We start from the raw sequence: 22,973 nt of genomic DNA on the forward strand, positions 1-22,973 counted from the left end.
ACTTGTCGCTCCTGTCTGTCACTCCTGTCTTTTTTATTCGGTGTAAGGCACTACATCGAGTCGACGTTTCGGGTTTTTTTTTTCCGAAATTAATGGGGAATTAATGATTCCGTTATTCCCCCGCTGTGCGAGGAAGGAGGGGGGGTTTGGGATTCTTTTTTTAATCGCCCAACCTCTAGAAACTGATTGGAGCAGAAAAAATACGCCCAGTCCCCTTCTGCCAGGCCTCACAATGGAGGCGCTGATTTTTTTGATAGGGTTCTATGCTGCCAGGGGGCCAGCTGGAATTAGAAGTGGATTAATAATTTTAAACAAGGCTAAACCGCTTGGACTGTCTGTCTGTCTGCTCTTTCCAATGCTTAGCCAATGGTCCGTCTGCTCCCTGACCACATCAAAACAATCTAAAAACACTATATCTTCCTAATGAAGAGAGCTGGGTTTAGTTTATGGGCTTGAGAGTGCATGAAAACATGCTTATTTACACAGATTTCATGAGGTTCTGAGTCTGAGAACAAACCCGGATTATCAGGAACATTTTGACATCAGCAGAATAACATCCTTAAAAGAAGCATTACTTTGACTTTACTATGAGTGTATGTATAGTTTTTTCTGTTTAAAACAGTAGTTGATCAACTTCTTAACTCATTTTACACAGTTTCTTCTTCTGAAACTTGTGATTAAGTAAATTCTGGTCCGTCTTTTTGCATTTATTATTCTTTTACTGTTAGTTTGTGTGATAAATCCATAACCCTAATCTACCTGATGACTGCATCTCCAGCACCTATGCTGCCCCACCCTGCCTCGTTCATACATCTATGTGTAAAATGAGTACGTCTTGTGTCAGATGAGTGCTTTAATGTGAGACAGACTGTTGACAAAGTTGGTAGGAGTTGGTCCAGTGGCTGGACAGCTAAGACCACCAGAATGGTGACCCCAGTCAGAGGAAAGATTAGGTTTAGCACCAGTGGGAGTGGTAAATGGTGAGTCGCAGGGATTTGGGGGGCTATTTGGAATGATCTAAAAGCAGACGAATTACCAACTGAATTTAGGTATAGTAAAGCCTGACAAATCAGGCCCTGCTGGTGACATCTCACACAGAACAGAACCATGTCTCAATAATCCCCATGTAATTTATGTGCTTGTTGGAGTGTGTGTGTGTCTGTGGATGTGTTACAAGGACAGACGGAGAAGGAAGAGGTTTGACGGGAGTTTTAAAGTGCATGTGTGTGCTGTCTGTGGTCATGTATGTGGTACTGAGTGTCTGTGAAGGGATGATGGAGCAGAAACAGCCCTCTATAATATTAACTGTTCCACCTGGTCCCCCTTTTGACGAAGCAGGGTGAGAGAGGAGGGTCCTAAAGGGCCCAAATAAGAGCCAGGAAAGGCCGGACTGCTGCACAGCACAGGTTATTTCCATTTTGCAGCATTTACAGCATTTTGGATCTAAATCTATTTACACAGCTTAATACAAACAGGACAAATGCACCTACAGAAAGCTAAAGCACTGATCAAGTGTGCAAAAAACAGACTATAGCATAAATCTATACTTTTTTTCCTTTTAATTCAGTCATTATAAAAATGTTCTGTGAATGTAGCAGGGACATTAGCCCCCTTCTGAGCTATTATCCTGGCTGTCTGGTGTTGCAATTTCACACTCCACTGATTTCGACAAGCAGTAGAGACTCTGCATGCCCCAGATTTCACCTTATTTAGGTAATACAGAAAAATCATTCCCAAGACAAGGTAAATTAAACTAGGCACTGGACTGGCACACGGTTGCCAATTTCAACAGAATATGAAAAGTTTCATAGAGCAAGGGGAGCGCTCTGCCACATAACGTTGACTGTAAAACGCTGCAAATGAAATTGAGATTTTACTCCACTTCATAAACCTGCAGATTGTGAGTTAGTTAACTGCTGAAATGAAGCACTCATCTACATTAAAATCACTCCTCTCTATCTCTATTTAAAAAAAAACAAAAAAAAAACCTGCCAAGTAAGTTTGTCCACTTATTAATTCATGTTATGTATTTTTTTTAAAAAGGGGGCCATGTTCTCTGTAACCTCCCAAGGTGTGAACTTAGTCGTTGAAGGTTGAGCCAGTTCCCAATGTCACGTCTTATAATATCACCTCTTACAACAGCTTCCACCACCTTATTTCTAATGCATGAACGACGGCATATTAAATGTAAGTGACAGACAGGCGAGGTTTCTACATTATTTATGCTCCACAAGAATGAAAACAAACTGCCTGCGTTGGTAACGTTTCTCGGTATTAAACTGTATCCTGACCTGCACACAGCTTGAGTTACAGCCCCCTCACCCTTTTGTTTTATTCACAGGAGAACTGTATCTAAATTACGTTATCTTTATTTGGCTCTTGAACGCAGCAGAGAATAAAAAGCATCGACGCGATTCATTGCAGAACAAAAAACATTAATAAGTCTGCTCAAACAAATTTAAGAGTTAAATTTTTTTTTTTTTTTTTTTTTTTTTGCCCTGAGAAAAAGTCGAGTAATTTTTCGTTTCTTCCTTTTTATTAATCCAACTTATTTACCAGCTCCTTTTAATGAGGGGGGTTTCCCTCACCGTCCCCCCTCTATAGAAACGGGCCCTGTTTGGATTGAACTCCGTTTCCTTGACTTCATTGCGCCCAAATCTTTTCAAGGACAAGACAAATGGGTCGGTAATAATTAGAAGTGCGCACGTTTTCTTTTTTCTGTGATTTGGAGTTGTGCAGGCAGCATAGAGGAAGGCTGCTGCAGCTGGAAAACTAAGGCCTTGTGGGGTTCTTTCAACTTTAAATTCGCTTCATCAAACCATGAAACGAACGAGCATGAAAAATAAAGTCAGCAGGATTTTAAAGTATAATTTAAAAATTGAGTATAATAATAAAAACGAACAAAATTGATAATTATATGCTAATTATGTCATCTTAGTAAAAACAGTATTCATATGTCAAACTTGGATTTTTAGTCAGATTTGTGTAAATAAAAATATTTTATTAGTACATATATTTACCATCAAAGTAAGGCATTTTTTAAAAAAAAATGGTGGAATAGCTTATTTAAAAAGACACTTTATAATAATTATTGTCAGAGCAACAAGTCAAACTTTCCCTTAACTTTGGACTTTTTTTTTTGGAAACTGTGGTGAGAGGTTTTGGGTTTCCCCCAGGCCTCGCTGAGCCTCACTCCCTCCATCAGGAGAGAAGTATGTCATCGGTCATCATAGCAGACGATGGATAGGATGTCTCAGAGCTCAGAGATGCAAATGAAAATATTGGCTGTGTTACTTTTTAACAAACAGGAGATTAGTTACAACCTCTGACGGTCTCCTGAAGGAAAATGTGCAACATATTAAGGAGAGATGTGCCAATCACACAGTCGTGTACAAACTTTGAAAGCACACTGTCAATCCTGCAAAATGCCAAACCGCTGCTTCCGGTGTTCTACATAACATACTAAGATAAAATGTACCTCTATTTGGAGCTATACTGTGACTAATAATAGCTCTGAGTGATATACAACATGCACTTTTGCAATGGTTGTGAGAAACAAAGTCCCCTCTCTTTTGTTACCGGCCCTCAGAGCAGAATTGAAACAGGAAAAGCAATTATTGTAGAGATTGTCCCACAGGCATTGAAAAGCTATCAGCATGAGGGTTGGGATTGGCTTGGGGGACACCTATGGCCCCATGCATTATCCTGGCATGAGGTCGCTTTGGCAATCGCCTGCCAATTTCCACCAGCACCTGGCTTTCCCACCCCCCTTCTCTTCACCAGGCCCTCCTACCTGCTTCCTTTTTCTCCTCCTACGCCTCCTCCTCCCTCTCCAAACCCTGCTCGCCTGTTATTGTCCCAGGATGGTGACCATTATTAGAAACAGGAAAAAAAAATCTGCAGTGTCCAGTGAGTGTGGCACAAAGTTGAAGATGTGCAATCACACTGTATTGTTTCCCATCATGAAGGAAGTGATTGTTGATACTTCTCGGGGAGAAAATATCTTAGACTCTGCTCTGTTGGTCTACTCCAAGACTGAACCGAGAAAATACCCAAAACCCACAGAATAATAGTACGTCTAATGCTGTGAAAATATGAGCCGCTGGTGTGGTGTGTGGGCCAAAAGGCACAGTGGGAGAGTCGAGTCTAGATTAGTGGAAAAGTGGCAGGAAAATAACTGGTGCTATGTCTAACACTTTTTATTATGGCTGTTGAAAAACCTGTATAACACAGCTGTTGAATATCACTCTCCTTTAGCAGCAGAACCCCCCACCCCACCCTCCACCACTCATCCACAAACCTGCTCCTTTCCTGTAAGGCCCAGTTATCCAAACACACCTTATTACGGGATCACCTCTCATTGCGGAGCACAACAAGGGCTGAGACATTTCATATGGAAAACCCAGGCTGCATTGTTGTTGTTGTTGTTGTGATGGATTCAAGCTTCTGTTTGCTATTATGTGTCATGCTTCCTCTCTCCACTCATAGTCATGCTTACAATGGTGCCTGTGGCCATACACCGCAGATGTTAACACACACAGAAATATTTCTTAAGTGGCTCCTTGCTTTGGTAATCCCCTACGAAGATGCTGAAAATGCACAAAAGGACAGTCCTTGTTTGCTCAGAAGAATATTTTCTTTTTTTTAGTGATGCTTTAAATTACAGATGAGACATTTTGTCAGTGTCCCCTGGACACAAAACCAAATTAAAGACACATTTTCATGTGTTTCTTTTCAGTGTCACTAAATGTTGGGCATGTAACAAGGTCAAAGTTGTAAAATAATAACACCAGCACTGATGTTCTCTGTAAAGTCAAGATTTTTTGTAAATATTTCTATTTATTTATTTCTGTTTTCACATATAGGAAGATATATGAAGATTCCAGGAACATGCATTTTCCCCCTCCAACAGAAACATATAAGAAGCAGAGGACTTTTATTTTGACAAAATTTAAGTTATTTACGCCATAAACTGGTGCATAAAATCCACCCAAGTGTTTGATGCTTGAAATAATATGGTCCTGTCATATGTATATGTACCTCCCTCCCAAATGCTGACTCAAAACCTTTGCCCTATAGGAAACTAAAGATGCCTCCGCGTCATAGATCACCCTCAAATTTTTATTTTACATTCTGATGAGCAACTGCTCTGCAAGAAGTGTGCCTGCAGCAATGTTTTTGCACGAGGCAACACTTGGAAAAGTTTATCATGCATGCGTGATGGAGAATATTTAGTCTCACAGAAGGTGCCAATATAGCACCATGTTAGTCTGAATCATAACAGGTCTGTTCTTTCAGAACTGTTAATCTTTTGGGAAATAATTACTGCAGTGTTCTTAGAGAAGGTGGCTAACAGCCGGTATTTATTGCATTTCAAGTGAGCGTTATTACTAGAGGAGGGAGGGAGAGTGGTGTGGAGGTAAATTTAAAAAAAAGTGGGTGAATAATCATAGAATAAAGTAACCTAAAAATGTCTGTATTTCTAATGTATGCGTCTTCTGCTTGGAAAAACCCTCTATTATCTCCAACGTGACCCCTCCTTTTTTTTTTTTTTTTTTTTTTTACCATGATGTATTCCATACATTTACATCACAAAGATTATTGTTACTCCATAAAGGTGGCTGGATTCTTTCCTATAGCTTAAAGAAATACATAAATAAAGTTGTAAACTGAGTCTGTGCGCTCAGCCTCCCACCACCTGCCTGAATGGAGAATTGTAGTAGCAAAAAAAAAAAAAAAACTTTTAAGAGAAATGATCTTCCATTGTTTCTTTCTTTTTGTGTGTGTGATGCCAGGAATCGCGCGCGCACGTGCTGAGGCTGAGGCAGGATCAAGCGGATAGTTATTCATAGTGCTATCCCTGCCTCATGCATATCCATAACGGATTAAAGATTGCGCAAACATTATGCAACCAGAGCTCGCCTTTTTCTGCGCTGATTGGCATTTCTGGGGCACAAATCGGAGTTGTGGAGGAGATACGGGCTCATTTTGTTTCTCGCTGTGTTGTAGTCACTGACATATTTTTTTTTTTATTTTTGTGAAGGAACAAATGCTGTAGACGGTTTATTTATTCATTGCTTGTTCCATTCATTCATGCACTTGATCTATCTATCCATCCATCCACCTATGTATCACGGGAAATACTTTTTGTGCGCCACCACTGCGCAACACGTGTATCTTGATATTAAAACACATGTGCGCCCTGATGTTGCAGCAGTAGCCAACTTTGCAGAGCATTGCGCAAGCGCAGGAAAAAATCACCAAGAGTGGGAATGAATGAAGTCTTTAAATAATGGAAAGGCACTCTCCAATTCTAATTCATTGTCTGTAGAAAAGGGGGGACATTAACGAGCATTGTCCTCTTTATTTTGCGGGGCTGATGAATATGTGAGCGCTGCTGTCCGTCCCCTCAGGGGAGAGCCGTCCTGTGAGGTGGAGGTTGTCCCGGGACGAGGTCGGCTCTCAGGTGAAAAGTTTGCTGGAAGTGCTGAATCACGCCATTCATGTCATGCAGTGTGAAACAAAAGCAACTTTTTGTTGACTTGGCAGCTGAAATCAAGGACAAACACTCGGCTTTAATTAAAGCTTTAATTGCATATGGTGATAGTTTAGGGTGCTCATTGTTTAACAGTTTAAACCTCAACACATTACACCTCCTCCAATAACCTGCAGCTCAATGATTCATAAAACTAGCCTGCACTCCTCAGGGGGACTTCTTGTTATTGCGCCGGTTTTGGGGGAGGCATCACCACCAGGGCAGAGCAGCGCCCCATTAAAAGCATGTCAATTGCTCATTTTCCCATTTACCACCTCTCAAAAGTGTTGAAAATATATCTGTCAAAAGACAAACGCAAAGCACAATTGCCGAACATCTGCTTTGCTGAGTGAGCGTTTGCCGGAGCCTCCACTCCGGGGACCTATTAGCGTTGATTCCTGCGCCTGCTCTGATAAGGAATTCATCAAGTTTCTGACACCCCGCCAGATGTTGGGGAATTAGCGCTGTCTCCTGTTGGACATCCTACTAATAGTTTGTCTTTCAGCCCATAGCAGGAGAGAGGAGTCACTGGAGAGGCGGATGCTTTGTGTGTGTTAGTGGCCCCTCTGTGTTTTTAATGCGCACATTCATAGCCACTATCTGTAGTAACAGAAGCAGTTAATGTGTTGGGCTTTTCACCAGGTCAACTTCTGTCAGAGTACAGATAGACTGAGTGAATAACTTCACGTCCACCACTTTCACTCACGTCCTCATCATCATCAGCAGCAGCGCCTGCAGGCTACATATACAGTATGATGGAGGATGTAAATGTCCCTCAGGAGTCAAATGAAGAATAATTGAACTCAGAGACAAAGCCATTGTGTTAATCAGTTTGCATCACAAAAAGCCACGAAACGCGTAAAGATATAAAGACACACCGTGGATTAAGGTACTTCGTGAATGCATATTCAACACTCTGCTGGAGGTGAAATAAGCATCCGTAATTGGCAAGCGCATCGACTTCGGCGCACATGGAAGCACCTCGTTTAGGCAATTATCAGATGTATGTTAGCTCTTATGCAATTATTTGTTTATCAAGACACATTTTCCCCCCGTATGATGTTACCAATCCATCTCACTTCAATCTAATTGTCATGGTGCGTTTAATGACAAAATATATGCAGGCTTAATGTGTTGATTAAAGACACGACTGCTATAAATATGTGCAGTAATCCACTCGGTTAACTTGTCTTGTTGCCATATGTGGAAAGATAAAACCCTGCATTTCACACACACACTCTCAGATGACTGAATTAACTCGTGATGATTCGGTTTTGGCAGCATCGTGCCTATTTAGAGGTGATGGGAGGAAATCTGAGCATCCTGATGTGCTGCAGGCGGCAGTGTGGCCATAAGGGCCGTCCCATATCCATAAAGTCTCATACTCAGATCAAGGGCCCTGCTGCAGTGCTCATGAGCAACACTCTGCAGCCTACACAGCCTCACTCACTGTAAAGCTTTAATGGTGCCAAATAAAAAGCCCCAAATGTAAAAAGCAGCCTTGCATGTGCAGCTATATGCTCACGGGGGCACTTTTGAATTCATTGTGATAAAGTCTGTGCATGTTGCGCTTAATAATTGGCAAATTATTAATGAGTGATAAATTAGCCACTGGCTTTATTAAGATCACAGCCTCCGTTGCGTGACAAAAGGCGTTTGGGACCTGCTTGTGTCGGTTTATCCTCTTAGAGCGCGCTCTCCCGCTTAGCCAGCAAATACTCTGCGACTGAGTAGACGGGAGGAGGAAGACGGTAGAGGAGGCTGGGGCTGACCAATCAATCCGATATCAAACTTCAGCGACAGCCAGGAGTAGGCTACAACTCTGTACTATTTTTATTTCCTGCAGAATACCCCCCCCCCCCCCCCCCCAGCAGCCTCAGCTCCCTTCCTCCTTCGGATACAACAAGCAGCAGACCCTATAGGCAGGGAGAGATTATAGGCTACTGCACGCTGCCAACAGTCAGCTGCCATCCTCCGGGTCCACACACCGCAGCCCAGTATAGCAATCCATAAGATAAGTTGAGATGAATGAGCGCTAACGTAATGCAGAGCCAGTAGTAGTGTGCATGCAGAGGGGCATTGCTGTGATACAGCCGCCAGTCTTTACACAACTGCATCCACGTGACCGTCACTGCTTTCTAATCCATTGAGAATCCACCAGAAAGGAGCCTTTCATGTTTCTCTCTCTCTCTCTCTGTCTCTCTCTCTCTCTCTCTCTCTCTCTCTCTCTCTCTCTCTCTCTCTCTCTCTCTCTCTCTCTCTCTCTTCTGGATTGAATCGCCTGCTCTGGTTTCTCATATTATCTGGAAACGATGACTTGTATTGGGCGTCAGCATAAAGCACATGCATGGGCAATAACACGAGCAGCTCCCAGTGGAGGGTTAACACCTAAAACACCAGGGGAAAAAATCTGTTTTATTTGCAGAGTTGCAGCTGATCCACCCGGTTTAATGTAACGACTGATGCAATCTGATGTAAGGGAAAGGAAAAACACTTGTTAAGATGTATAAATCTTTACGTTTTATTTGTTTTTATCATCATATTTATGCGTCCTCCCTTGTTATGATCAGCCGCTGCAGGTCGGAGCGCAGCGCATCACAGATGCATGCGTAAAAATGCAGCCTCCACGTGAGCCCGCCGTGTTTCAGAGGAAGCCGGGTCTCGGTTATTTGACGTCACGGTGTCTGAGAGGGGGAACTTGAAATGTGCGACTAGACGAGCCGGGCAGAGACAGAGACAGAGAGAGAGGGAGAGGGAGAGGGAGAGAGAGAGAGAGAGGGAGGGAGGGAGGGAGGATGGTGGAGGGAGGGGGAAGAGGGGAGAGAAGAGGGGGTGAAAAGAAATGAAATCAAACGGAATGCAAAGGTTGCGCTTGCGCAAAAGTCAAAAACAGAATTTGAATCAATATTCCCAAATCTGTTTATAGTTGAAGGATATTGGGGGTGTGTGTTGGTTTGAAGCACCTTGTGGGGGGTTGGTGTAAAAATGCTGCTCTGCTTTAGGGAAGTAAATCAGTGTTCTCTCTCTCACAGCAGTCTTTCAGATTATACACACTGCGTATTTGTTGTTTCTCCTGCGTTTAAGCGGATATAGCGCTATAAAACATCGGGTAAATGACACTGTGTAATATTAGAGATTCAGAGCCTGTGCATGAGCTCTTGTTGTGATTCAAACTGATTTTTTCGCCGTTTAAATGCTTATTATGGCGTCCATTGATGTGTGGTAACTCCTTTGGTTGTTTTTATGAAGCGGTTCCTTGTTAATCGGGTAGTGGGAGACGCTGAGGCAGCGCCACTTTTGGCAACGTATCCCACTCCACTTTCACGGTCACACAGTGTCCTCAGTTGCCCGTCTTCCAGTCTGCACGTCAGGATTATTATTTGTAAGCGCTCATTTAATAGAATAAAAAAAAACTTGCATGTGCAACTTTTGCAGCCATAGACGGATGACCCACATCCCCCATCTAAGCCCCCTGCTCTCTGCCAAGATGTGCTCCTCTAACTTGCTCCCCCCTCAATATTCCCATTCACACAGCACACACACATACACATACACACACACACAGCCAAGATACTAAGATGGCGCCTTAATCAGTGTCAAGTTCAAGTGACTCCTACTAGTCTGATACAAACAGCATGGCAAACAGTGTCGGCTATATGCGTAAAGATGCAGGGAGCAGAACAACATGGTGATAATAATCAACGTCGCAGTCTGAGGCTCGCTTTTCATAATGTTTTTTTAATTTCAGTCAAAATTTCCGTTCACATTTCTTCATAAATAGTTGGTAAAACAAATCAACCAACATACAGTAGCCTAAAAAGTACAAGGAACCTTTGCCTCTGGTAGCTAAATAGGCTAACGCATAGGCCTGCTGTTGTAACATGGTTTGCCTCAATGTGGCACAGTGACACAGTTCATCAGTAAAACATTTTTGCTCTTCAGGAATAACTTGGAGTGTGACCCATTTCTCCCAGAAAGTGTTACAACATCACATTCTAGCTGTGTTTATACATCAGGTATTTTTTTTTTTCTTTTCGCTGACCTCTGGACATGGGGCAGAAAGGTGGTGGGAATAAGAAAAAGTACTTCATTTAAATTAAGGTATAGAAAATAGCATATAAAACATATATTCCTTAAATTATTTAAATAAACTTATTTCATATATCACTGTCACGAGGTACCGTTTTTTTACATTTTATTTTAAAAGTAGTGCTGGTGGTCTGAAATTGTTCTCATATGAGTACAATATACTTTGTGTATGCATAATATTTAATTCTTGAGAATAGGTTACAATGCAATGCTGTAACTCTTTTTGCCACTGAACGTATTCTCCCCCTCCCTCCCTCCCCCTCCCTCCCTCAAACCCACATAGATCTAGAATTCCTTCCACTAAATTTTGTTAAACACAAAAAATGTCATCTTGACAAGTTATTCACACAAAACAAGCAAATGTGTAATCAAACTGCTCTATATGCAACACCACAACAAATAACACGCTTAGTTTCACAGAAGAATTACATTTAAAACAATGCAAGCTGACAGACAAAAAAACTTTTTTTATTTTTGAAGATACTGTGTTGTGACAGTTCCATTGTTGCCGATGCACACATTTAAACATACTTGCACAAAGACATTGCTGGAACTATAAAGAGTGCCATACAGGCGCATATATCTGGGTGCTTGACCCCGAATTTGAAATACTCAAAATGCTGTCACCTTGATTTGGAAATCATGAACTTCGCACACTCGTCTAAGACCTGTATAGGAGTGCAATAGGCTGATGGGTTTATTCTTTTTTTTCCTCTCTTCTCACTCTCCCAATACTGAGTTTATGCTACGAATTGACATCTATTTCTGATTCTATGAAAGTAAAATACACAAAACAAGTTTAAATTTAACCAAAAATAAAGATATCAACAGAACCGTTTTATAGCTTCTCAGCTCAACTGAACTCAGTCCTACAAAGTCAATGATTTACATGTCAATGGTCTCATAAAGAAAATAAAAGTGACGGAAATATCTGCATTATATATAGACAAATCCATAATATTCATATAGATGATTTCTTCGATCCAAATAAGACACATATAGGCCTATTGGTTAAAAAGAAAAAAAAAACAGAAGGATACAATCGCGATGTTGGAGCTTTAGAGTTTATCATTTGTTCAATGTTAAGCTGGTTATGACCAAAACTGTACAGTTCTTGTTAGAAAACATTTCCATAAATATCATTTAAGTTTCAGAACTTATACCCATAATTAAATTACAAATTGATAAATATGGCATCATGGATATGTATTTACAACGGTATTAACAAAAGGCAACGTTATATTCAACGGTAACAATCGTAACCTAATACCACATTTCTCCACCTGAAAACGGACGTTGACAATAGATTCGACCCCATCAAACAAGGAAATACATTCACGAGTATAATATTTATTTAGGATTTTTTTTTTAACTGTGTTCAAGTTCATGACAAAGACTTTGGCACGTTTCTTAAGACTGTTTGAAGTTCCAACAATCAATTGAAGAGGCGACAGTAGCGCGTCACCGTCATATAAAACAGCGTGAAATAATCTTCCTTTTTATTCTTTTTTTTTAAATAAAAATTTGAGAAAATACATAAAATGAAAAATAAAACATTTTTTCTGTAAACTAAAAGATAAAAAAAACATTTATTTATACTGAGAAAGTATTACGATTTTATTTATTCGTGGATTTTTATTATTTTTTTTCATTATTTGATTTCCTCAAAACTGCGGAATAAAAGTCAAATTTTTCGTGATCCTGAGAACGGACGTGGCCTGCTTGGTGCTGGCTTTTGCTCTCATCTCCTGTTGTTGTTGTTGTTGTTGTCCCAATCCCATTTGTGTGTGTCTGACAGCGTGACGTGTGTGTGAGAGTGTGTGTGTGTGTGTGTGTGTGTGAGAGAGAGAGTGTGTGATTGTGGGAGTATGTGTGTGTGTGAGGAGAACAGGAATAGTTTTTAAGGTTTTTATCCTCTTTTATCCACAACCCCCGTGGTCCACATTGAGAGAGGGTCTGTTCTTCTGACTTCAAACGTACCATTCATTAAAGTTGGGTGCAAGTCCTTCGCTGTGGCCAGACGTGTTTTGTACGGCTAACGGCGGTGTTTTTGTCGGGTCTTCTGTGCTGGCTGAGACCAGCACTGGCGGTGTGGACGACTCGTATCCAGAGCTTGCTGCTGGAGACGACTCGGATCCTTGAGACTCATGTACCTGCAAAAAACAGAAAGAAAGAAATAAGAATGAGCAACCGAGGCTGACGTATAATATCCATTTATGCTCCAACAGTGGCTCTGTGGATGGTGGTGAAGTTAAACGCGGATTAAGTAGATTTTATAGAGCTACTATAACAGTAAACACACAGCAAAGTTGAAAGTGGCACGGCAACTTTACACTGCAAAACATCAATGCGCCATTAGTGCGTAATCTGTCATTTTTGCCTTTACGCTTGTGGTTTAAAAAATTGTAATTTACGCACAACATTTGAACGTTTTTCTTCAAGTCATTACTTTTTTAAATAACACAAAAGGGCAGCTGTGATTAAATAAAAGAGACGGACATAACTGATATATTTCAGTGTCACTAACAGACTAAATGGCATCCTAAATGTTATTTCTTGCAGTGTAACAGTGCCATAACATCTCAAGAAATGCCTCAAGTTGTTGTAGTCCCTGTCTGTGGCAGTGGGGGGAGGAGGGGGTGAGGGATGAAGAGTGTGTGTGTGTGTGTGTGTGTGTGTGTGTGTGTGTGTGTGTGTGTTAATGTGTTTAAGGAGTAATGAAGACGTTAATTACCTTCATGTGTTTCCTGAGAGAGCTGGGGTGTGTGTATGACTTGTCGCACACTTTGCAGATGTATGGCTTGTCTGATGTGTGCACATGCATGTGCTTTTTCCTGTCGCTGCTGTTGGCGAAGCGTCTGTCACAGCCATCAAATTCACACTTAAACGGCTTCTCACCTGCAGGAATTAAATACACACCATGAATTACCACCAGTGGCCCCGCACAAACAACCACCAACCCCCCCATTGTAACACACACACACACACACACACACACACACACACACACACACCACTTGTAAAAAAAAAACCCGAAGCACGGAGATGTAAATTGTCTGCAGCCTTATTATATAACAGGAGTAACCTACATTTTCGGGGCGACATGGATACAGCTCCACTACTACACTCTGCTCTGTCAGGCTTTATTTATTCAAGAGGCCTGCTCCTTCATGCTACTACTGGCCTGCTCCGTGCGTCTGCTCCTATGTAGTAAACACTGAATCAACAGGGCATCTCTGCTCTAAGTGATAGCTGAACAAGGGTGAGGATTACAAACACAGTCAGAAACTGATGCGTTATAATTGTATATGACGTCCAGAAAGCACCACAGAGATAGTCTGCCTGGATAGCCTGACGCAGCTAGTGCACCCAAACTTTAGCAAGTGAGGAAACTATCTTTATATATCGCACACAACTTCTCAGCATCAAAGCTGCAGAGTTACTGAGTCTAAACACACAGGGCTGCTCAACAAAACCATGTTTTTTGCGTAATTGTGCCAACACTATTTTATAAGTAGAGATGGTTAGGAATAAGCTGCACTAATAACAATTTGGGAACTGTTCCACATGATAAATGTGGGCCCAACTTCTCAGTTTACTCTTGTAAACAACAAAACATGCACTCTGTTTTTTTTCTGGAGCACAATGCCTAACACACACCAGTTCCTCTCAGAGCAGCCTGACTTTTTCCAAATGTTATTTTACCCACACCGTGCCATGATAGTGTCGCTGCCTACCTGTATGCGTTCTTTTGTGGATTTTCAAATTTTCCGATCTGGCGAATATTTTCCCACATCCGGGGAACGGGCATGGGAACGGTTTCTCGCCCGTGTGCACACGGATGTGGTTGACGAGTTTGTACTTGGCCTTAAAAGATTTCCCTTCTCTCGGGCAGTCCTCCCAGAAGCAGATGTGGTTGCTCTGCTCGGGGCCGCCGACGTGCTCCATGGACACATGAGTGACCATCTCGTGCATGGTGCTGAAAGTCCTGTCGCAAGTCTTTTTGGGTCTGTTCATCTGGTTCTCGTCTATCCATTTGCAGGATAATTCTTGTTTAATGGGTTGCCTCATGTATCTAAAGAAGGCCCCCGGACCGTGGTGCGTCGGCACATTCATCCCCATGTTCATGTTGATAGGATGGCTGTAGTTGTGCAGCTGAGCCCCGTAGGGGTCCGTCCGAGGGCTCGCGACCGGACGGTACGGATCAGGTCTTCCGAAAATGTCCCCGCGTAAGCCAAGATGCATTTGGCTGTTTACTACATGTCCACTCGGTGAAGTGTGGCTCACCCCCTGGTCGTGAAGTCCTGGAAACAACAGATGTCCGGGGTTATCGGTGATCCCGGGCGGCCCGTGGAGGCTCCCCGCCGAAGCTGCAAAGATCCCATGCTGGGCGCTGGGTGCTGTGGACTCTCCAACACCCCGGTTCCGGAAGAGAAAGTCCCGTGTTGAATTGAACGCTCCCCCACCGTACGAGCCCACCTGCCCGCCGTGAGTGTGTCCCAGGGCAGCTGCATATCCAGTGGCTTGCGGGGTGAAAGCTGATGTCTGACTGGAGGCGATATCGTGAGCCACGGGGCTGATTTTGAAAGCTGCGGAGTGGGAAGAATCGGTGAAGGGATTCAGTCCCAGACCCGGGTCTCTGTTCCCGATGTCGTGGTGCCGTGGTGTCCCGAAACCCCCCACTCCTAACGATGCAAACTGCGGACCGCTATCAAGAAGCATAGTCATGAAGCTTGAAGCAAACTTAGGAGACGGGAAGAAAACAGAAAATAAAATTAAAATCCAGTGTAGCGGAGCGCGCAAGCTGCAGACACCGCGCCGAGATTTACCACGTTTTGCTGGGGGAACAAAATCCTAAAATAAAAAAACAAACGTAGCCAAAACGGGGAAAAATCCTATGCGTAAAGAGTTGGGAGAAAAAAAACTCCCGTTGACTGCGATCCGTGAGAAAGAGGATCAAACTTCCCCCCCTTTCCAGGCGGATGATGTCCTTGGACTGATAAAGTCAATCACTCACTCCCAGAACATAAATGAACTCGGGAGGCAGTGCTACGACAGCCAATCAGCGCGCGGCTACCCCTCTGACACGTGACCGCGAAGGAGGGTGTTAATTGGCTAGATTTCTGGTGATTGGCACAGTTTGGTATTGGAGATGGCAGGTCGTCTCAATTGGTTTCATTTGATTGGCTCTTACAGGCATTATTTTGCAGGTATAACGGAGCACTCTAGCGCAGATCCTGGATGTGTTATGTGTAGCGCATGGCTTATGCAGCCATACGTGATGTACACTCCTCCAGAAACTCCCCAAGCAGTTTGAATATGACATAAAAATAAATATATTTAGGCTATTATACCTGCTGCAGTGTTTTTAAACCAGCATGGTGCGTGCAGACTTTTAGTGCATGTTGTTTTACAGAAACAGAGAAGTTAATCTGAGACATAATATTTGTTTTTATTCCCTAAATGTATTGTGGGGGAAAAACTTATACTTTTAGAGTCAAGTTTAAGTTTGTTAAGAGGGCCTGCAAATTAAAAATATCTATCTATCCATCTATCTATGTAATATAGTTTATATATCATTGACTTATCTGTGTTATTTCTCTCTTTCATGTGACCAGTTTGGCTCTTATTAACTGAAAACTTGAATGTACTTGGCACAGCTCCAAACTGTGGCTTTCTTGAAGCCGCTTGAAAGGGGAGGGGGGTATTTTTTTTTTTTTTTTAAGCAAAAGCTCTATAGGGTGTAAGACGGAGGAATAAAAGACAGAAAGAAAGATGGCAGTAATTGTAATATCCTGAGATTTTTTCGCTCAGCCAAAAAATTCGTGCCATTGAGCAAGTTTCACAGGGGCTGCCGCTGACTCGCTGCAGGACACATAAAATCTGATCAAGTTCAGAGACGCGCTGAGTGCTTCAAGCGGCGCTTTTTAACTCCAAGCCTTTCACATCCTTTCCCCCCTCAATCTGTCCCAGGAAGGAGCTCACATTCTTTATTTTAGGGGATCTGGACCAAAAAAAAAAAATCTTCAAATCAGTCCTTCATTCTGCTTTCGCCCTCATCCTACCGCATTCACTCCAGAACATTTCCTCGAGAAAGAGTAATAGATTGAAAGGTGAGTTTTCTTACTTATCCGTCGTGTGTGTGTTGGGACCAGGGGCCATGATAGGCCTGTGCGTGGACTGCATGGTGTGGAAGTGTGTGAACCTACAGTTTATTATATTTAGCTATAGTGGAGGCTGCATGGGGTTTAGTTTTCTCTCTCAGTGCTTAGGCCGGTTACTCATATGGTAATTTAATTGTTGCAGGGACCTGCATACCTCTGTGTTTTACGGCCGTCGTGCACCACTTGAGCTTTTTGCACATAACCTCAACAACTTATCTTGAAGCAAAACGACGAATGAGACTCACTTCATCTCCTTTTTTTCCTCCGTAAGCTGCTCTCCCTCCCTCTCTCTGCCTCCCCTCTCTTCCTCCCTCTCTCTCTCTCACCACGAAGGCATAGCCTCTCACAGTTTACTCCTCCCTTCACTCTCACACACTCGTCTTCTCACACGGCACACAGCATGCGCGTGCACGAGCGTACACACACTGAGCACCACGAGCACACACACACACACACACACACACACACACACACACACACACACACACACATAAAACCCGAAGCCTACACACACTCACTCACTCACACACACATAGACAGTTAACAGAGTTTGCCTTTGCAGTTTTGCACTATGAGATTTATGGCGACCTTTGTGAACTTTCACAAGTGACAAGCAGCCTGTTAAGTCCTCCTGTATTCCCTCCATATTTTATTGGCTTGTTGCAACGTGAAGGCCCCGTACGCCACCTCAGGTTACGTGCCGTGCGTCTGCAGCCGCGTTATCACTATGAAATAATTAAGTAACGTGCTTTAAATGAGTCACAAATGTTTGTGAGCGACAGAGCAGCAGCAGCAGCAGCAGTCACTGGGCTCTTGCTGGGAAAAAGGGGAGCTGTCATCACAACTGGGCCTGTAATGTAAAGCAACTGTTGCTCGAGAGTTAAATTTAAAACAATTTTTTTTTCTGGTATGCTGGTATTAATTTAATATTTTATTATTTAATTAATTTTACAAATGTGGAATTTGACGATAGGGGGCTTCAAACGCGATTTTTTTTAAATTATATTTCTTTCACAAACATCAAAACAAAACGAAAAACTCTGGGTTGTAAGAATATTAGGTCATATATATATATATATATATATATATATATATATATATATATATATATATATATATATATATATATATATTAAAAATGTTAATTTAATGTATTTTTTAATCTACCTCCTCTTGTTTTAAATGAGCAGGCTGCCTTGTCGCGTAATATTTTTTTACAGGACAAAAGAAAATGGTGAAAGTTACAAAGAGGGGGAAAGACAGCTTCATAGACTTCTTTATGAGGCTGCACTTTTGTTAACCGTTTGTCTCACTCACACCAGCCATTTTCCTCACAGAATATTTTACCCCGCTCCTCGCTCCTCCGCTCACTGTCATTTTCACCTCTATTTTTTGACACATCTATTTAATTAAATTCTAGTAAATTTTACGCCGTTATAATTTCACATAGTTTTGCCACGACACAATTTTATATATTTATTTTAACTTTTAAAAATGTTAAATTTAATTGCATAAAATGATTAAATCAACATGCAGCTATAACTAGTTTAGGCCTTTGTTTCCTTTGTGTTAAATGTCCGACACACTGTAAAATGTTTAATGATCATGAAACGTGGGCGCAATACATGGTGGTAAATTATATCCCGTTATTCTGCAGGACTATGTGTAATTTGATGATTTAGTTATCTCTGCTGGGATTACCTCATTGGGCGTTGGGATAGCCCATTGGTTATAACATAATCTTCTTCAAACTGAGCATGCGCGTTACCTTAAAATATCACAATATTGTAGTGTGCATACCTCTGTGACAGTAAGCCCATGCTGTTGGAAAAGAGCAGAACATAACCATCAGCCTAAATGGTAAACAACTCACATTTCTTCTAACTAGAAGTGTTAGACTCTATTTAAATGCATAATTTGATAAATAACTTGGATGCATGAGAATTATTTTTTTATATAAAGAAATTTGCCTTTGGCAGCCCAATCTTCTGGATTTTTTTTCTTTCCTTACAGCAATGTTGAGTAATTTTTTTTTTTTTTTTGTCCACATTGTCTGGCCTGTAGCCTACACTATGCTTGGCTGGCTCAGGCCGCTGGTGCTATAGAGGAGTTTGTGGACTTGAAGTTAACTCAATAGTGACCAGACAAAAGTGAAATCTTCATCTCCTGGAAACAATGGCACAACCATAGCCCACTACTGCTTCCATTGACTCAGTCTGGCTGTATATGAGTGTGTTTTCCGTGTTTCCATTTTAAAGAGGCAGAAAATGGTCAATGTATCCCAACGGCACAGTTAAATGAATGATATTGTGATTCACTGTTTTGCTGAAATGGACCTTCTGCTGAATGAACATGCAGGTTTTTGCTGTGGTTTAATGTGCCAACTCTGACTCTCTCTGTGCCTTGCTTTATAATAGGAAAATGAATCGTTGTGCATTGGGTGCATTCTCCTTGACACTTTGCTCAGTTCTTTTACATTCAGCCCACAACAGTATAAAAGCTCAGGTTCTGGTCTGCATTCATACCATAATCCAGCAGATTTCATACATTCACAGAATAAAATACATTTTGGCTCACGTTTGTTTCAGCGAACACACTCTCTATGCATGCTAAATATGCATCCCCTTATTTCCAGAATATATTTTCATTGTGCGTTGTATATTTCAGACATATGTAGCCTGTAATCAAATGTTACTTCACATTTCTGTGCAAGTGTAGCAGCTGATAATGAAAAGAAATTTGCCACCATGCATGCTACAGCTTTACATGACGAGTGACAATTTAACTGTCTTGTATTTTGGATTTTCACAATGTAATGCTCGACTGTGTTGCATCACTATCGGGCATATTTCAGTGCTGTGTTCGTCATCGCAGAGACAGAAATGTTTTGTCATCCTGTATTCGCTTCATATTGCTCAGCACAGGCTTATGTACCTCCGTACAGCACAATCCCAACCACAGCTCGTCATCTATATTTCATACATTATATGGTCAGTTGGGTCTGGAGTGACTGCTGCAGTAGGTGTTTGCCTTCATATGGCTGATGGAGAGGGCTAATTGACTTCTTGCTGTGATTTACTGGAGCATCTGTCTGCAAATGGACTCATCCCAAACCTGTTAATTCATCTAAATTTCATAAAGACATGGCAACACTGTGCACTGCCATCCCTCATCAATTATAATATCTCAGCACTGCTCCACACTGATGCTTTAACGTACACACACATGGGCATTACTGTTTGTGCCACATATATGAGCATAGTTTGTGACTGTCTGACACACACACACACACTCACACACACACATGCACACACAGATTTGGATACTTGATGAAATAATTTATCCTCCTTTTCCCTATCTTTTTATTATTTTTGTCATGCCTTGTCTTATATTGGCATTAGGGTAACACCTGGTGATGCATACACACACACACTGGGAATATTACATGCATATTTACATGTACATTTATATGTGTGTGTGTGTGTGTGTGTGTGTGTGTTTATCGGCTTTGTGCGATAAACATACACAAAATATAGTTTCAAAAAAAAAACAAAATCACGTTGATTCAGAAGAATTCTTCTCGTCGACACCCCACATTGCGGAAATAAAATTAGCAGAATTCTCAGTCCAGTCTGCAGCATGATGCCACACTGTACCTCTGGTCCTCTGACTGGCACTCCTGTTTGATTCCACCTCTGCATATTGCCCCTTTGTCATTCATTTGCTCCATATTCACCGCACTGGGACTGACTGGGATCTTATGGACATAAAGACTATTCCTGACATGAGTGTTTTGATGGTTGGGAGTGATATTTTGTGTGCAACAGTCACTAGGATTTTGTCTGGCCTGTCAAGCAACCAACATAAATGACCGATCTCATAATGCTGAAGGCTTGGAGGGGATTGCAGATGTCAAAATGCTGGAGCTGGCTACAGTGTTGATATTTAAACTGAAGTTTAAATGCGTAGTTTACAAATTAAAAATGCTACACTGTCACAAATTTGGTGTGTTTTATCAAATTTAACAAATAAAACTGGATGGTTGTTATAGCAACATGACAAACGGAGTGATAAATAATCGTAGCACAGATTTGCTAATATAAATGTATTGTTTTTCGCTGTGAAGCTAACCACACCACTTTAACAGATTTTTTATTTCATAAGAATAATGTCGAACGTGTTTGGCAAATTTTGAACATATTAACACACTAAATAAATACACACACTCTTTTAGTTGTGTGTGTTGTTTTTGCTTGACTTCCATGCTGTTTTGCAGTTGAATTAATAGATTTGTAATTTATGGGAAATTGTTGATCAGGCTAAACTTTGGTTAAGTTATAATCACATTTAGGACTATTTGAGCATTTAAGCACATTTAGATATTATGTTCATTTAAATATTGTCAGTGCTTATGTACAAAATATTGCAGTATAGGCTAGTTATGGAATAGGCCTGTAGCATACACGTGCTGTCAGAAATATGAGCTTGAATAGCCTATTAATCATATAAGTGTAATTATTCTTGATAGTCCTCTGCCTTCTTGCTGCATATGAGGAGCAGGGCTGATTTGGGGCGCAGGTCTGTCAGCCCTTTTTCTGCTTTCTGAATGACAGATTGGAAACTTTCGGTTTATTGGCCTTCAGCCCTCAATCATTTTCGGAAATGCAGCGGGTTAAAGGTTGACAAACATGAGCGTCCATTACAATCATGACGGAATTAGGCCAGTTCTGGGCATGTCTACTATTTTGCGGCACTTAATGTCAAGTGGGCCCCCTTGCTTTGTCTCTGCCTAGGATCCACTGCAGGTGACGTCAGCATAACAATGTGGAAACGGATTTTTTTTCTTTCTTTTTTTTTTTAAGAAAAAGGTTGGAAAATTCTGCCAGCTAAGTATTTGGAAAAAAAATCTTCTCCACCTTAAACCTTTAAGCTGCAGTCGGGAGCCCACGCCACGTCGTGTAGATTTAAATAAAAGCAACAGATAAAAGAATTTGGCTAAACTGGTCCTAGGTGTAGGGAAGAAAAGTGCGCTGATAGAATCAGAGCCGCGTCAAAGCGAGGAGACGTGCAGAAATATGTGCTGCACTGTATGGAGAGCCTGGAGCTGCTGTCCTCACAGCACCCCAAAGTAGGAAAGTTTATCAGAGTTTCCCAGGAACACTGGGTCCTGCTCTGCTGTTTGTCACGTTCCAGCATTTACATTTTACGTAACCATTTTTTACATTTGTGCAAAAGCCTGCAAGACGCCTGCTGCACTTTTGATGATTATTAATTTATTAACGCCTAATGAAAAAAGGGTGCATGTGTGGAAAGGCTTCACGTTGGGCTTAAGGGTAAAATAGTACATCCTGTTCTGCAGTGTTCCCCTCTGACACTGAAGCTGAAATAACTTTTTTTTTCCAATAATGATATTTTAGATGTCCGGTGCTTCATGTAGAGCTACTTGTTGCTTTATAGAAGTTTTATTTCTTTGTACATGAGGTATTTTTGCGCCCTTATAAAAATACATGCATTATAAAATAAAAGTGTCATGCAGAGATACTCTTACCACTCTTACCAATCTTTAAACTGTGTTGAATTAAAAAAAAAATACAGCTTTAAACTTTGTGATCTTGCACTCCTATGACGCACAAAGGCTTTATTTGTATTTTTAAATAATTTTAAATAAGTGATTTTGGTGATTAGATTTAGTTTCCTGTAAGTTTCCCTGTTTTCAGATGTGACACTCAGCTCAAAATGAAAGTCTTGACAATAATTGGCCTGGACACGCTATGGCCAGTCTCTCTATTATTCTTGCAGGGCAGGAGCGGGACATTTGCTTTGGCAAGATTTGCAGCCCAATAAAAGCCGGTAGATGGGCTGTGATAGTCTTGTGTTTTGCTCATGTCTGCACTTTAATCACTTGACTTTTATCAGATGATTAGTATTACACATTAACCTCCACGGTTTTTTCTCCCCTCATATGCAGAGACTTAGAGAAGGGGTCTTATGAGAAGGCGCCTGAAGTTAAAGAGGCAGCAATATTTGCAAGTATCGCGGCACATTTCAAAGCATTTTCTCTGCGATATTTGAAAACGGAGTCGTGCAGCGAACGCCTGCGTGTCCCTTTTAAAACAAACCCAGCGCCTGTCAATCACGGCGCATTCCAACCAATCCCAAAGCTCCCTTTTTAAAAGCAGGTTTGC

The 22,973-nt window shown here is 41.5% G+C and overlaps 2 protein-coding genes across 5 annotated transcripts in view; one reads left to right on the forward strand and one right to left on the reverse strand.

Moving 5' to 3' along the window:
* Window positions 1-22,973, forward strand: part of zic6 (zic family member 6) — a 96,165-nt gene that overhangs the window by 39,283 nt on the left and 33,909 nt on the right. The window contains exon 1 of one of the 4 annotated variants that reach the window (XR_007450087.1): window positions 16,689-16,737. The exons of the other annotated variants lie outside the window; for them this stretch is intronic. The gene's annotated coding sequence lies outside the window, so the exon portion shown is untranslated. Of the gene's footprint in view, window positions 1-16,688; window positions 16,738-22,973 lie in introns of those variants that run through there. 4 annotated transcript variants of the gene reach the window in all.
* zic3 (zic family member 3 heterotaxy 1 (odd-paired homolog, Drosophila)) lies at window positions 10,550-15,629 on the reverse strand. Its single transcript, XM_049586198.1, has 3 exons — window positions 14,362-15,629; window positions 13,359-13,522; window positions 10,550-12,777 (listed from the first exon to the last, which is right to left on the reverse strand). Exons 1-3 carry the CDS (start codon window positions 15,350-15,352, stop codon window positions 12,595-12,597), a joined length of 1,338 nt encoding a protein of 445 aa, XP_049442155.1. The 5' UTR covers window positions 15,353-15,629; the 3' UTR covers window positions 10,550-12,594.

The sequence above is a fragment of the Epinephelus fuscoguttatus genome, linkage group LG9 (genome assembly GCF_011397635.1).
Source record: "Epinephelus fuscoguttatus linkage group LG9, E.fuscoguttatus.final_Chr_v1".
Lineage (NCBI taxonomy): Eukaryota > Metazoa > Chordata > Actinopteri > Perciformes > Serranidae > Epinephelus > Epinephelus fuscoguttatus.

Excerpts from the sequence above, each read along its gene's own strand:
- zic3 (XM_049586198.1), bottom strand. The coding sequence starts at position 15,352 with ATGACTATGCTTCTTGATAGCGGTCCGCAGTTTGCATCGTTAGGAGTG. Across the intron at positions 13,523-14,361 it reads CCACAAAAGAACGCATACAG|GTGAGAAGCCGTTTAAGTGT; the intron begins GTAGGCAGCGAC and ends TAATTCCTGCAG. Across the intron at positions 12,778-13,358 it reads CTCTCAGGAAACACATGAAG|GTACATGAGTCTCAAGGATC; the intron begins GTAATTAACGTC and ends TGTTTTTTGCAG.